This window comes from Sus scrofa, chromosome 9 (genome assembly GCF_054392235.1).
Source record: "Sus scrofa isolate SSC_HxYL_T2T_F1_AM1 chromosome 9, Sscrofa_HxYL_maternal_Yorkshire_Landrace_v2.0, whole genome shotgun sequence".
In the NCBI taxonomy this organism is placed as follows: domain Eukaryota; kingdom Metazoa; phylum Chordata; class Mammalia; order Artiodactyla; family Suidae; genus Sus; species Sus scrofa.
The window spans coordinates 9,870,277-9,884,151 of NC_139391.1; the positions used below are offsets into that span (position 1 = coordinate 9,870,277).

Here is a 13,875-nt window from a genome sequence, read left to right on the forward strand (position 1 = left end):
AAGTCATGATTAAAAGCCTGGCATTTTCGGTCCCACTCTCTCTCCTCCGGGAAGGAGAGAGGGGCTGGAGCGCGAGGAAATGACTGATTATCCCAACATGATGAAGCCTCCGTAAAAATCCCCAAAGTTCAAGGTTTGGAGAACTCCGGGGTTGCTAGAGGTGCTGGGAGCGCGCTGTGCCTGGCGCTGTGCCTTCCCCTCGACCTTCCCCTAATGCATCTCTTCCGTCTGCATGTATTCTTTATCCTTTTAGGATAAATTAGCAAACGGAAGCAAGTGTTTCCCTGAGTTTTATGAACCAATCATTCTGGCAGATTACTAAACCCAAGCAGGGGGTTGTGAGAACTCTGATTTACAGCCAGTCCGTCAGAAGTACCAGTGGCAACCAGGGACGTGCAGTTGGCATCTGAGGTGGGCGCTGGGTGGGGCGGGGGCAGTCGTGTGGGAGCTGAGGGTCCGTCTCTCCAGGGAGACAGCGTCGGAAGTCAGGTAAATGTAGGACGCCCAGCTCGTGTCAGATAATTAACTGCCTGATGGGCAGGAACTGCACCCCCCAACACACACGCCTGGCATCGGAATTGCAGGGTGGTGCGTGTGTGAGAGTCAAGGGGAGACCTGGGTGTGTCCTGCCCACACCGGCACGGTGGTGTCTTGTCCTCCGTCTCCTAGCGTCTCCCACCCACGGTCACGCTGGCAACTCACAGGAGCCGGGGATTTCTCAGATGGCCCAGAAGGATGAACACGGAGGGCTGCGTGCCCGCCCTCAAATGTGCATCACACATGCGCGCGCGCGCACACACACACACACACACACACACACACACACACACACACACCCTCCAGTGGAGCCAGAGAGAGACACTGCTGAGCCAGAGGGACCAGTTTTATTCGATTCCAGCAAGACTCTACAAGACGTGTTTCATGCAGATTAAATATGTGTCTTCGCTGCCCCTGGGGGAGCACCTTCACGGCCAGCTCCTTCTTTGGCATGTCAAGGGGTGAGTGTCAAGGGGAACTCTCAACATATTCTGCGTGGGGGACAGTTGGGATCATGACTGGGGGGGGCTGAGGGCCCTTGGGACCTTGAGTCTTCAGAGGTTCAGGGACCACAGGCCCCTGGTCCTTTGCCGAGGATGGTACCAGAGGAGCTTGATCTTTCAGAGGCACTGGGATTGTAGGAACGGGAGTCTTCGCAGGCTCAGGGACCACAGGACCTTGAATCTGAGGCGGCTCTGGGATCACGGGGCCTTGATCTCTGACTAGGGCTGGGACCACAGGCCCTTGATTCTTTACAGGCGCTGCTACCACAGAGCTGTGATCCTTCGGCAGCTCTGGGATGCCCCCACCTCGATCCTTGACTGGCTCTGGGATCACCAGACCTTGATTCTTTACAGATTCAGAGCGTACAGGACCTTCATTCTTCATAGGTGCTGTGACCATGGCGCTTTGATCCTTCAGATGCTCTGGGACCACGGGGCCTTGATCCCTGACAGGTGCCTGGACCGCAGGGCCTTGATCCTGGGTGTGTACTGGGGCCTCAGAGCCTTGATCCTTGACAGGTGCCTGGGCCTCAGAGCCTTGATCCCTGACAGGTGCCTGGACGGCAGGGCCTTGATCCTGGGTGTGTACTGGGGCCACAGGGCCTTGATGCTTGTCAGGTGCCTGGGCCTCAGAGCCTTGATCCTGGATGGGTGCTGGGGCCACAGAGTCCTTATCCTTCAGAAGCGCTGGTACCACGAAACTTTGCTCTTTAACTGTTGCTGGAGCCATAGGACTTTGATTCTTTAGAGGCACTGGGACCAAGGAATCTGGGTCCTTGACTGGTGCTGAGATCACAGAACCTTCATTCTTTAAAGGCTCAGGGACCACGTGGTCTTCATCCCTAACTGGCACAGGGGCCTTGGGACCTAGATCCTTTAGAGGCTCTGGGACCGAGGGGCCTTGGCCCTTTGAAGGCTCTTGGATCACAGGACCTTGAGCTTTAGGAGGCCCCGAGCCCAGGGGACCTTGATCCTTGCCTGGCTCTGTGGCCACAGGACCTTGAATCTTACGTGAATCCCTGGTGGGCTCCCCCTGGCTCCTGCAGAGGAGAGAAAGGCGGTCACTGTGAGGGCCAGCGCTCGGGCAGGGATGGGGCAGAACACAGGCTGCCTGATAAGTCTTGGCCTAGTGGAGCATGGGCAGGGCAGCTCTTGCTGGAGAGTCAGGAGGGGACTCTGAGCTCCAAAGCCTGAGGACGGAATGTGGGGGTGGGGGTGGGGGTGAGGGGCAGGCGTGGGAGTGGGTCATTCAATGTGATTGCCAATTGATTATAACCTGCACGCGGCACCGAGGGCAGCCCCCCGGGGGACAGCAGCAGTCCCAGCGGGCATCCAGCAGCCTGTCCACCCCACACTCCACCAGGCTGCTCTTCCTTCCTCCGTCCCAGGGGCCCATCTTAGCTGTCCACTCAGATGACCCTAAGGCCACAGTGCTCTTGTTCCCAGGGCCTTCCCAGACTCCTTCCCCTCCCCGACCCCCTTGTTAAGGGCTGAGTGGGGAGGGCAGAGGGTCCAGGGCATGCAGGAAAGAAAGAGGGCAGCGCGAATGTTCCCCGCCCCCCGTCCCTTGCCAGGGGAAAAGTATTTTATCACTGATATTGTTTAGAACAGCTGGCCAGGGTGACAGTAAAAAGCAGACCATTAATTGGTTTTATATTGCTCTTAGCTTCTTTCGTCGCCTGCACCGTGTTTGGTAGGGACTGGTGGGGACTCTCCGTTCAGGCCGTGAAGGGGCCCTGCTGTCCTCGCTCTGTCCCCACTCTGGTTCCTTCTTTTTCTGGACCCTCCCTTGCTCCAGGGCTCTGGGGCTGATTTCCCAGCAACCAAGAGTCCAGGCCTCTAACCAGAACCCTCAGCGGCTGCCCCACCTTCCTCACCCTGGACGCCAGCCCCGCCCCTTGGCCCGCCCACATCGTGGAGAGCAGGTGGCATCACTGACACCAAGGGCAAACACCACCACATTCAGACCCTCCCCCGGCCCCCGCCTGGCCCGTCTAGATTTGTGGGCACGCTGGCAGGCCCGGCTCAGCCGGTGTCACAAGCCCTTGCCCACCTACAGCACATTCCACTTTCCAAAGCATTTTTTTTTTCAAAGCTCATTTCAGCAACTCAGCCACCCTGTGACGCTCGAAGAGCGGGTTTATTGCCCTCAGCTGCATGATGTACAGAAGAAGACACGGAGGCCCAGAGCGGGCAAGGGATGCGGGAAACGAGGGAAGCTGTCTGGACTGCAGCATCTGGGGCTTTCCACTCCTGGGGCCTGTGCTTCTTCGCCTACAGTGCCCGGCGCCCAGGACGTGCTCAGTGCAGAAGCGCTCTTATCTGTTACACACTGTGGCCCATCAGGCCTTCGCGCTTGAAACCGCGGCAGCATTTTAACGGTTCTGATCATCTAAAGCGAACCCAACAGACCTCTGCTCCGTAATGCTTTCTTAGCTCCTTATGCTTTGTTTCTCTGGGCCTCAAGTGTGGCATCTATTTCATTGGGTGTAATGATATCTATTCAGAAATTTATGATGCTTAGAAATTATATGGAGCACCTTGTACCATATCACTATGTGATACTACAATTATTTTTCAATTTACTTAGAAGTTATACATATTTGGACTATTTTTATTGTGACAAGTTATCCCAATCTAGCATTTTTTTTTTTTTTTTTTTTTTTTGACAATATGTAGCATCTTGAGCTACATGGGAACTGACTTGTCTCCGTCTGGTACCCGGCGCTCCAGGTGGCCTGCCTAAACAGCCCCTGTTGATGTCTCTGAGCATCACGGTGGGCAGAGAGGGGCCAGGGTGGCTCCCTGGTTCAACACGACACAGAGCACAGCGGCTCGGGTCACATGACACATCTGGCTGCCATCCGTAGGGCCTTCGTGTTTGTGGAAGGATCCAGGCAAGGCTGGAAGAAGCATGCCGAAGCCAAAGATGGCACTAAAATACCTCTACTCTTTGGTGGTTGGCCAGAGAGGAAAGATAAAAACCTCATTCAGAAGAGAAGCCAACAGGAAATTGATGAGATGAATCCTACCAGGTAGGGAACAGCCTGGGTGGAGTCCCCCCGAAGGGGTGATGAAGCTGAGACAGGAGGCAAAAGAGGTGACTAGGCCTTAACTTGACCTCAGGAGCTTGGCTTGTGAAACCTGTCCCGCTGGCAGGACACGGACTCAGTGTCCCCTGCTGGCCTGGAGATTTAAAAGAAGGCCAGATGGGGAGCACAGGGTGCAAAGTCCATTTCCCTGCTGTCTGCAGCCCTGGCTCCCTGCCCGGCCCTATTTTTCTGCTTAATGAGCACCAGCCTGCTGCAAGCTCACCCCAGCTTTGTTCTGATGTATACCCCATATTGTTCTGGTTCGTAAACTTGTTTACGTAGTAAGAATCTGGAATCGTAGAAAGGTTTAGAATTAAGATTAGAAATGATAAGTAAAATCTAGAATATTGCCTTTTTTTGGTATTAAACTTAGGAAAACTCTGTGTAAATTTTTTTTTTTTTTCTTACAGCATGAATCAGCCTGATGTGGGATCTCAGTTCCCAGACCAGGGACCAAACCTCCTGGGGCCGCAGTGGTGAAAGCACTGACTCACTAGACCGCCGGGAAACTCCTCAAATAGGTTTAGTTTGAAAATACCTGTAATGTGTAAAATTATTTGGGATATTGTATCTTAAAGATTAGTTTTATGATTCCAATATAAAATGTATAATGGAATATTTAATTTAGACCTGTGATTTTAAGTCGGAAGATATAAGACAGTTTTATAAATGTTATAAACAATGATGGAGCTTTTATTATTACCCACTCATTAATAATTTTTAAGCTTTGTTTCAGATAACTTATTTAATTTAAAATATTTAGGAGAACTGAATTAAGTTATAAAATCCTCTTTACAAGAGTTTGTTAAATGTTAAATGGTACTAAATTTTGAAGTTTGTTACTTTCATAAATTAAGTGTTTTTTTGGCTTGTTTTGTTTTGCTTTTCAGGGCTGCACCCGTGGCATATGGAGGTTCCCAGGCTAGGGGTCAAATCGGAGCTGTAGCTGCTGGCCTACACCACAGCCACAGCAATGCAGGATCTGAGCCGCGTCTGTGACCTACACCACAGCTCACGGCAATGCCAGATCCTTAACCCACTGAGCGTGGCCAGGGATCGAACCCGAGACCTCATGGTTCCTAGTCGGATTCGTTAACCACTGCGCCATGATGAGAGCTCCAAACATTTGTTTTTAAAACCAAAGCTGCCTTGGCTGGTTTTTCTATGAACAAACTGCCATCAAGGCTGACGTAAAACTCTCATTGACACTGACTGGTCAGCACTTGGTGCCACGGTGGCCTGCCTGTCTCCCCATCTGTAAAGTGCCCCACCACCCACAGTGCCCTCTGTGAATGAGGCAGAGCTGCCCCCACAGGGTGGAAGCTGGGATGCTTTTGGCGAGCAGAAATGGGCTGGGCTCAGCCCCACTCGGCCCAGCTGCCCTGGGATCTGGTCCAACCTGCCTGACTGAGTCTGGCACCTTAAGCCAGCTGCAGACCCTCTCAAGACAGCATTGGAGACAGGCTCCCCCCCCACTCCCCAGCCTCTGGGAAACTAGCACGACCTGCTGGCTATATCTTGGCTTCTGTGCTGCTTATTGCCCGTCAGATCTTGGGCAATTTCTCAACTTTGATAGACCTCGGTTTCCTCATCTGTAAAATGGGAATAAAAATACAACTGTCAGGGACTCTCAAGATGGAGGACTGGCTGATCCTGTTAGGCAGGGATCTGAAACCATCATCTGTGACAGGCGCACAGACGGGGCTTGGGCGCATCACGGAGTACGCCCGACCAGAATAACTGCGTAACTGCCTGAGAACTGTGCTTGGCACTTGAGCTCCCGGGAGCCTCCCGGTAGCCCTGGCGGAAGGCAGGGGAGGTGGAGGACGGCCTGGCAGCCCTGCCCTCTGGCCGCCCCCCGCTGCTCTACCACACTCCCGGTGGTTCCTTTGCTGCCGCTGCCTGCACCGCCCTCTTGGACCCACTTCCCTGTCAGCCCCCGATGGCTCTGCTCAGATCCCCCCTCCTCTCGAGGTCTGCTTGGGTGCGTCTCGCCAAGATGCTTGTGACTCTGTCTCCCCTGCGGCACGCTTTACGGTCTCTGCCCACATTTCCAGATGCCCTCATCGCACGTCAGCTTCCCCCCATCAGACTGTGAGCTCCCTGAAGGCAGGCTCATCCACCGGCCTGCAGCCCCAGCGCCCAGCACGGTACCCGAGACAAAGGTCTGGTGGAAAGATTTACAAGTTAATTGTTACGGAAGCCTGGTTCACGGTCCATCCCGCGGCCCCAGCCAGAGCCTCGGGGTCATCCTCGATGCCTCCCTCCCTCCCCCGGGCCATCAGCAACCCTCTGTCCAGGCTGCTAACGTTTATCTCCTGAATATTCCCATTTCCTTCCCTCCCTCCCTTCCCCTGCCCGCGGTGCCATCGCTGTCTCTGTGGACCACTGTCTCGGCCCCCTAACTGGTATGCTTGGCTCCTCCTCCAATCCTTTTCTTTTCTTTTGCTTTTTTAGGGCCGCAAGGGCAGCATATGGAGATTCCCGGGCTAGGGGCTGAATTGGAGCTTCAGCCGCTGGCCTACACCACAGCCACAGCAGCGCACGATCTGAGCCGCAGCTATACGTATACTGTGACTTACACCACAGCTCACAGCAACATCAGACACCTAACCCATTGAGTGGGGCCAGGGATCAAACCCGCATCCTCATGGATACTAGTTGGGTTCCTTACTGCTGAGCCATAATGGGAACTCCAATCCATTCTTTATACAGAAGGCAAACCCCTCCCCTGCTGACAAGGGAGCACCCAGAATAAAGAGTAAAACTGTTCCATGGCCCCGCCTCGCTGACCACCTGCGCCTGCTGCCTTCTGGCTCCCTGTGCCCCAGACTCTCAGGACCAGGTTCTGCTCCTCCTCCTGTGCCCTGCTCCCTTTACCCGCAGCGCTGCACATGCTGTCGTCTCCTCCTGGGACAGTCCCGTGCTCCCTCTTCCCCCGTTGATTCCTCCCCATCCTCCCGCTCTCTGCTCAATTTCCCAGGCCCCTGCTACAGGCTCTCCTAGTCCCTGACCCTTTCTTCCTACCCCTTGTCACAGCTAATTACTTACATTCTCTTCCATTAATGTTTTCCCCACTGGACTTCAAACGTTCAAAGGGCAGGACCACGTTAATTTTGTAAATCATTGTCCCTAAGACAGTACCTGACCCAGGGAAAGCCCAGACGAAATGCTGGTGGAATGAATGAGTAAATGACTTTTCTGGGCCAAGCGCTGTCCTATTTGCAAAATATAATGTTCTGAGTTTACAGGAGACATCCTAAGTCTTAGGAACTTATTTTTCTGCCCTCCTCCTGTTTCCATGGCAACAGGCCATACTTCCTGGATACACACGTGCTAACCTTGGATCCAAGCTTTATCACAGTCTGGAAGCAGGATGACCAAGCCCTGCTCAAGATTATCTGGAGAAAGGGCTTCCAACCCTCTCGCTGATTTTTGCCTTGAACACAATTCTAATCCAATAATCCACCTGTGGTTTTTTTTTTTTTTTAATTTATTTTTTATTCCAAACTGTCTCCTGACACCATCGCCACAGCCCAGAGCTGAAGCAGTGCTCCTGGTACAGGGCCCTGCTCAGACACCAGGGACATGTGGGCCCTGTCCTTGAACCCTCTGCTTCGACAGCTTGAAAAAGCCCTGAGGAGGGAAGAAGCTCAGATCTGCTGAGTAATAACACAGGCCAGGCCCGGTGCTGGGTATTTTAACCTAGACCTTTTCTCATCTGGTAAAGAGCAGCTTGCTGGAGGAGAAAGTGCACTGACTGGGCCCGAAAGAGCTGGGTTCGAGGCTGACTCAACTCCCTCCTGGCCACGGATGGCATCGTGGGCATCCAGGCTGCAAGCTTCTGTTTCATTAATCTATAAAGTGGGAATTACAGGCCCCACCTTCTAGGGAGGATTAGTTTATGGGGACACTCATGGCATAACCCCTGGAATAGAGGTGATATATTTAGTAAATGTTAGTTGCAAAGAAGGACTTGGTGATCTGATCCCAGTGTCACTCTATAAATGGGAAACTGGGCCCAGAGTGGGCAAGCAACTCTCCTAGAGCCACACAGCTAAGGAATAGCAGGTCCAGGAATGAAAACAGGCCTCTCGGAGTCTCACTGGGTGGGTAAAAGGGATGGCACAAACTCACTTGAAGCAAAGTTGGGCAGGGGGCGCTGAGAGGGGTCAGGCTGCCTATGCCTCTGGGGCCCTGCAGGGGGAGCAGACGAGGGGCTGGGTGATTTCACGGCTTTGTCTCCTCCTGTCTGCCTCCAAGGGCCCTGTACAGGCGCCCACAATTCCCAGATACAGACAAAGCACCCAAGACCTTATAAAAGATGCAGCCACCTGGGAGGGGGGGGAGTGCCCAGGAAAGCATCTTTGAAAGGCTTGTTATTCCTATGAAGAACTGCAGGAGACAAGGCCTTCTCAGAACAAGAACCCTCGCCCCGCCCCTCTGCCTCCCGAACTCCGTGGCCTCTATTTTAGCAATTATCATGGTGTTTGGTGATTACCTGCCTCTCTCTAGCTCGTGGGCTGTGTTATGCTCATCTCTGCATCGTGAGTTTCTAGCGTCTGGCTCACAGGACCCGGCAGATATCTGTGGGAGTGAGTAATGGATGGACAACTCTTTTCTCTTGACTCTATTTGACGTTTTTTCTCTTTTATCCATTCAGTGAACAAAGTCTGCTGAGCCCGTTGCTCGGGGGGCACAGGTGTGAATGAGCCTCAGGGTCTGCCTCAAGGAACCCCCTTGCATGGAGTGCACACCAGGAACGCTGCAGAGCTACCGGTGCCCCAGGACCTCAGCGCTGGCCCCAAGCCCTCGTCCCATCAGAGGCCTGAAAGTCCCTTGAGGGCATAGCTGTCACTTAGCTGGAGAAGTCCTCCCTCTCTGGTCCTTGGAAGCACAGCTCCGCAGAGCCAATTCAAAGGCACCTAGGCTGGAGGGACAGACCCGAGGGTTGCTGGGTCTCCTGAGCTTGGGCTGCTGTCTGCCTTCCAGATGGCCCAGCACTGCCCACGCTGCCCTGGGTGTGCCCCAGGGAGGCAGCCCACCCTCTGAGCCCAGAGCCGTTGCAGAAGCCCGTGTTTCTGTCAGCCCCTCTCCCTCCCATCCTTGCCCTGATCTGAGTTCTGTGCTCTGGGGCCGCCTTCCTAGAGAGTGGCATGCTGCCTCATCGTGCCCTTATGCCTGGCTTCTCTGGGCAACACATGCCCGACCTGACTCAGAGCCCCCACTGTCCTGACCGCCCTTCTCACCACGATCTCAATTGGCTCCCCTCCCTTGGAAAGTGTGACACCAGAACGAAAGTAAAATCCTATGTGCAGGACACACCTCCTCTGCCCTGGCATCTATACCTCCATTGATAGAACCCTTGCCTGGTCAGCATTTTCTCAGGTACGTCAGTGCTGCCCACACACCACCACCCTCTTCATCTGCTAGGAACACCCTCCCTCCTCAGCAACTAAAGATTCGGTTCCAGGGTCACTTGCTCAGTGAAATCACCCGGACCCTCCACCCCCAGGGGTCTAGCATGGGTTCTCCCGTCTTCCTACAGCCCTGCCCCCGATCCCATCCCCTCGCCCCATCACAGCGGTGACCTGCCAACTGTTTTGTAGCTGCCTCTCCAGATGGGGGCGCTCTGAGGGCAGAGATCGCGTCTGCTTCTCTCCTCTCCCTCCTCCCTCCCTCCTCCTTCCACAAGCATCTAACAAATGCCTGCCCAGGGCTGGGTCCCTGCATGGGGCGAGGAGCCAGAGGGCCCTGGCACGGGGCTGGCACACGCAGGAGGGAAGCTTTAAAAAGAACTCACGCAAGATCAAATGCTAACCACCGCAGTCACGTGACACACAAAGGCTTTTCTATTTTTACCTGCCTTAGCGCCTTTTCGGTCCTCCTAGACCGTACCTGTATGGACGGTTCTCTAAGAGGACTGTCCGTTCAAGGCAGCTCGCTGTAGTCTCGTAGCCGCCCGTCAGCCCGCCAGGCAGGGTCCCTCGCGCCCCGATTTTCCAGAGATGGAAGTGAGGCTTGGCAAAGTCACGCAGCGAGTCTGGGGCAATGTCAAGAGCATAAACTGAGGAAGACAGGCTTTCCTTTCTACACCAGGATCCCTCCTGGGTGTCTTTAACCATAGAGCTTCCACATCTGTCTGCACATGTCTGGACCCTGCCTGGTTCTGCCCGGTCCAGGGGGCTGGAGCCCCTGACCTCTGTAGGGTCCAAGCTCTGAGCTCCCAACAGCACCCCCTGAGAGCTGCCCCTCCGGGGGTCCAACAAGCAGCCCCTCTGCCTTGGCCCTTGCTGCATCCTACAACAGGCCCTCCCTGGTGTATCTCCTGGGGTTGAGCAGACCCTGGCGAAGCAGCTGGTCCCAGAAAGCAGCGGCAGCCTGGTCTAAGAGCGCCCGCCTGCGCCCACACCTGTAAGCCCTACCTGTGCGGCTGCCAGGGGGTCTGCCGGCCCGGGGCCACACAAAGAGCCAGCCAGATGTGGCTCATCAGCACAGGAAGAGCAGCGAGGACAACGCCTAAACAAAGGCTGCCACCACAAGGCTTAATTCTGCGTGTGTGTGTGGGGGGTGGGGGGGGTGGAAGGCTGGAGGGGGGTAGAGCGTAGTAACTGCTGATTGAAGGCAGCATCGTGACCTTCGCCTGACTCCTTCTCCAAAGAGGGTGGGAATGCTCAGGGTCACTGAAGGTTGCGGAGCAAAGAGGGGGCAGGACGAAGAGACCGCCCTCTCAGAAATTCTTTACAGCCGGGATCCTAGAGAAGGTCCCAAGAACTGGACAAAGACTGGGTTTCTGTCACCCAAACCTGGCTCCAAATCCTGGCTCACCACGTACAAGTTGTGTGACTTTGTCATTTAATCCCCGAGTCTCGCTGTCTGTGTCTGGGCGTGAGGATGATGCCTAGAGACCATCGGCCCCACTGGGAGGACGAAGCCGGAATGAGTCTGCAAAGGTCAAATAAGCCGCTAGGTGGCTACAGGGTCAGTTTTCTGCCCTGCGTTTGTTCCTTTTTGCTAAGTGCCCTTTTTGCTGTAAGTGCCCTCCCTATAGGTATAATCTGCTAGGAACTAAATATACTTCCAGTTGTATTTTATATATATATATATATTTGCATTTTAGGGCCGTACCTGTGGCATATGGAGATTCCCAAGCTAGAAAATGAATCAGAGCTGTAGCCGCCAGCCTACACCACAGCCCCAGCAACTCGGGATCTGAGCCTCATCTGTGACCTACACCACAGCTCACGGCAACACCAGATCCTTAACCCATTGATCGAGGCCAGGGTTCGAACCCGCAACCTCATGGTTCCTAGTCGGATTCGTTTCCACTGCACCACAATGGGAACTCCCATAATAAATATTGTAAAAGCTTCCTTGGTTGTTTTAACACCAAGAAGGCAAAGTCAAGGGCATAGCTGGCTTTCGATAAACTGCCAAGAATCTGGTAATCTCACTAGGGACCCTTTTTAAAATGTGAAGTGCTGGACTAAGGCAACCGGACAGTGATGCCCAGTGCTTGCCTAGCTGGGAACTTGTAAGTCAGTCTCTGTCCCTGTCCCCCCTCGACCCCCCCCCCCCATCTGAAGCAAAGGATGGGATCGTGAGTCATTACGTGAAAACTGGTTTGAATGTGTCCAGAGGAGATTAATGAAAATGACGGTGTCATTGCAGGCATGGATTCTGCACCGGGAGGTTGACTGGTGCTCAGGGAGGAGGGACCGGAAGGGCTGGGGAGGGGGCAGCAGGAGCCAGTCCTGGCGGGGCTCTACTCAAGTGACGCCTGGCAGAGGGAGTGGATTTGCCAGGTGTAGCTCCAGTACCACCACTCCACCAGGACCCAGGGTGGTGAGTAAGTGGGAAGTGGCGGTCAGCAAATGAGCCGTAAAACGAGCTGTGACCAGGGCGTCCCACTGCCAGTTCACAGAGGCCTGTGCCCACCCTCCCGGGGCCCTTGTAACAGGCCTCTGAGCCATGAATGGGATTTTCTGAGATCAGACCACTTTCCACTGGCAACCCGACGCTCTGGAAACAAACAGATTCGGCTCAAACTATATCCCTTGCCCACCAAATTCCTACTTCTTGAATTTGGGAGTCAGATTTGGGTTGTGATGAATGTATTCTTGTTATCTCTTTAGGATCAAAGAAACCCAGCTAAAGTCACACAGCTAGTAACGAGCAGAGCCTGGGTTTAGAACCAGGATTTTGGCTCTAATCCCCAGCCCTTCTTTCTGCCATGGCCCCTGGAGGGACGGCTCCGATATCAGGGCTCAGGAGCACAGCACTGGGCAGGGGGCAGGGTCAGCCAACCTCTTCAGATGACCTCTAACTGAGAGGCTGTGGTTTTATGACGTCAGGACTGTTTAGAAAAAGTGCCCGTGCAAAGCACAGAGAGGGGCTGGCCCAGAGGCTGGCCGCTGTCAAACCAGCTGCTGACTCTGGGCTCTGCTATTGCCATGACGTTTCTGGAAACCACCCCTCACGTGAGCCGAGCCAGTGATTCGGCAGAATAAAGCCTTGTGGAGGCTCAGCGGTGCCTATGGCAGCAGACGGTAAATATCATCTTTCACTCATTCACTTACTGGTCTTTCAACAAACACCTACAAGAACTGTAGGCACTGAGCCAGAAGCCAGGGCCACAAAGATGAACAGGACTGAGTCCTTGCCCTGGGGGAGCACAGTCTACTGAGGGGACAGACACACAGACACACAGACACACAACACACACACACAGGCAGATGACACATGTGCTGAGGTCCACGATGAAGGACACACGGGGAGCATCTTACCCAGCCTGGGAGGTGCGGGAAAGGCTTCCTGGAGCGGTCCCCTGAGCGGAGTCTTGAAAGATGAGTTAGCCAGGTGGAGGAGCAGGAGGAGGGCAATCTGAGCAGGTGGGGCAGCGTGGGTAAAGCATGGAGATGAGAAGCCGCATGGTGCGCTGAGCAGACACAAGCTTCTGCAGGCCGCGAGGAGCCCACGGATGGTTAAAAGCAGGGCGGGACATGGTCAGAGGTGCGTGTTCTAAAGATCCCTCCAGCAGCTTAAACCAGTCGCAATGGCAGTAATTTGTGTATCTCAGCATCTGATGCTCTCTTGGCCCCAGATAAGATGTCTGGGCTGAGATCGTTACATCCAATGCCAAGTTACCTAGCAACCGAGAGCCACTTACATGAGGACAAGGGACAGAAAGTTCAGCTCAGTCCACTGTTTGACATAAAATGTGCAAGATGGCGGTCTCTGAGCCCATCCCGCCAGTGTCAGGTGGTGGACTCCACAGTTTTATCTCCAGTACCAAATATATTCCTTTCTTTCTTTCTCTTTCTTTCTTTCTGTGGCTGCCCTTGTGGCATATGAAAGTTCCTGGGCCAGAGACCGAACTTGTGCCACAGCGGTGACCTAAGCCATTGCGGTGACAGTGGTGGGTCCTTAACCTGCTGTACCACAAGGGAACTCCCACAAGTATATTTCTTAGGAATGAAAACGGTTGGATCATTCTGTATTCACTAACAATGCATTTTAGCCACCCAGTCAGTTTAGCTCCCAAAGGATATTGGGCTGAGACAACTGGTCAGTTCGGTCCAGATGTTGCGGCCCGTGGTGTGTGAAGACCTGACCCAATTCTGTTCCCCCCATTTCGTGTCTGGTTCCCAAGACTTAACGGGAATCCTAGGTAAGCCTGTAGGGTGCAGAGCAGACGGGGCACCTGCGGTGAGGGTTTAGCTAGGAGTCCGCCTTGTCTGAAA

At 54.0% G+C, this 13,875-nt stretch overlaps 1 protein-coding gene across 1 annotated transcript in view; it reads right to left on the bottom strand.

Annotated features, from left to right (window-relative positions):
- Nucleotides 1-865: 865 nt before the first annotated feature.
- Nucleotides 866-13,875, bottom strand: part of MAP6 (microtubule associated protein 6) — a 90,570-nt gene continuing 77,560 nt past the window's right edge. The window contains exon 4 of the mRNA XM_021062525.2: nucleotides 866-2,080. Within this exon, the coding sequence (XP_020918184.2) occupies nucleotides 1,006-2,080 (1,075 nt within the window). The 3' untranslated portion in view covers nucleotides 866-1,005. The remainder of the gene's footprint in view (nucleotides 2,081-13,875) is intronic.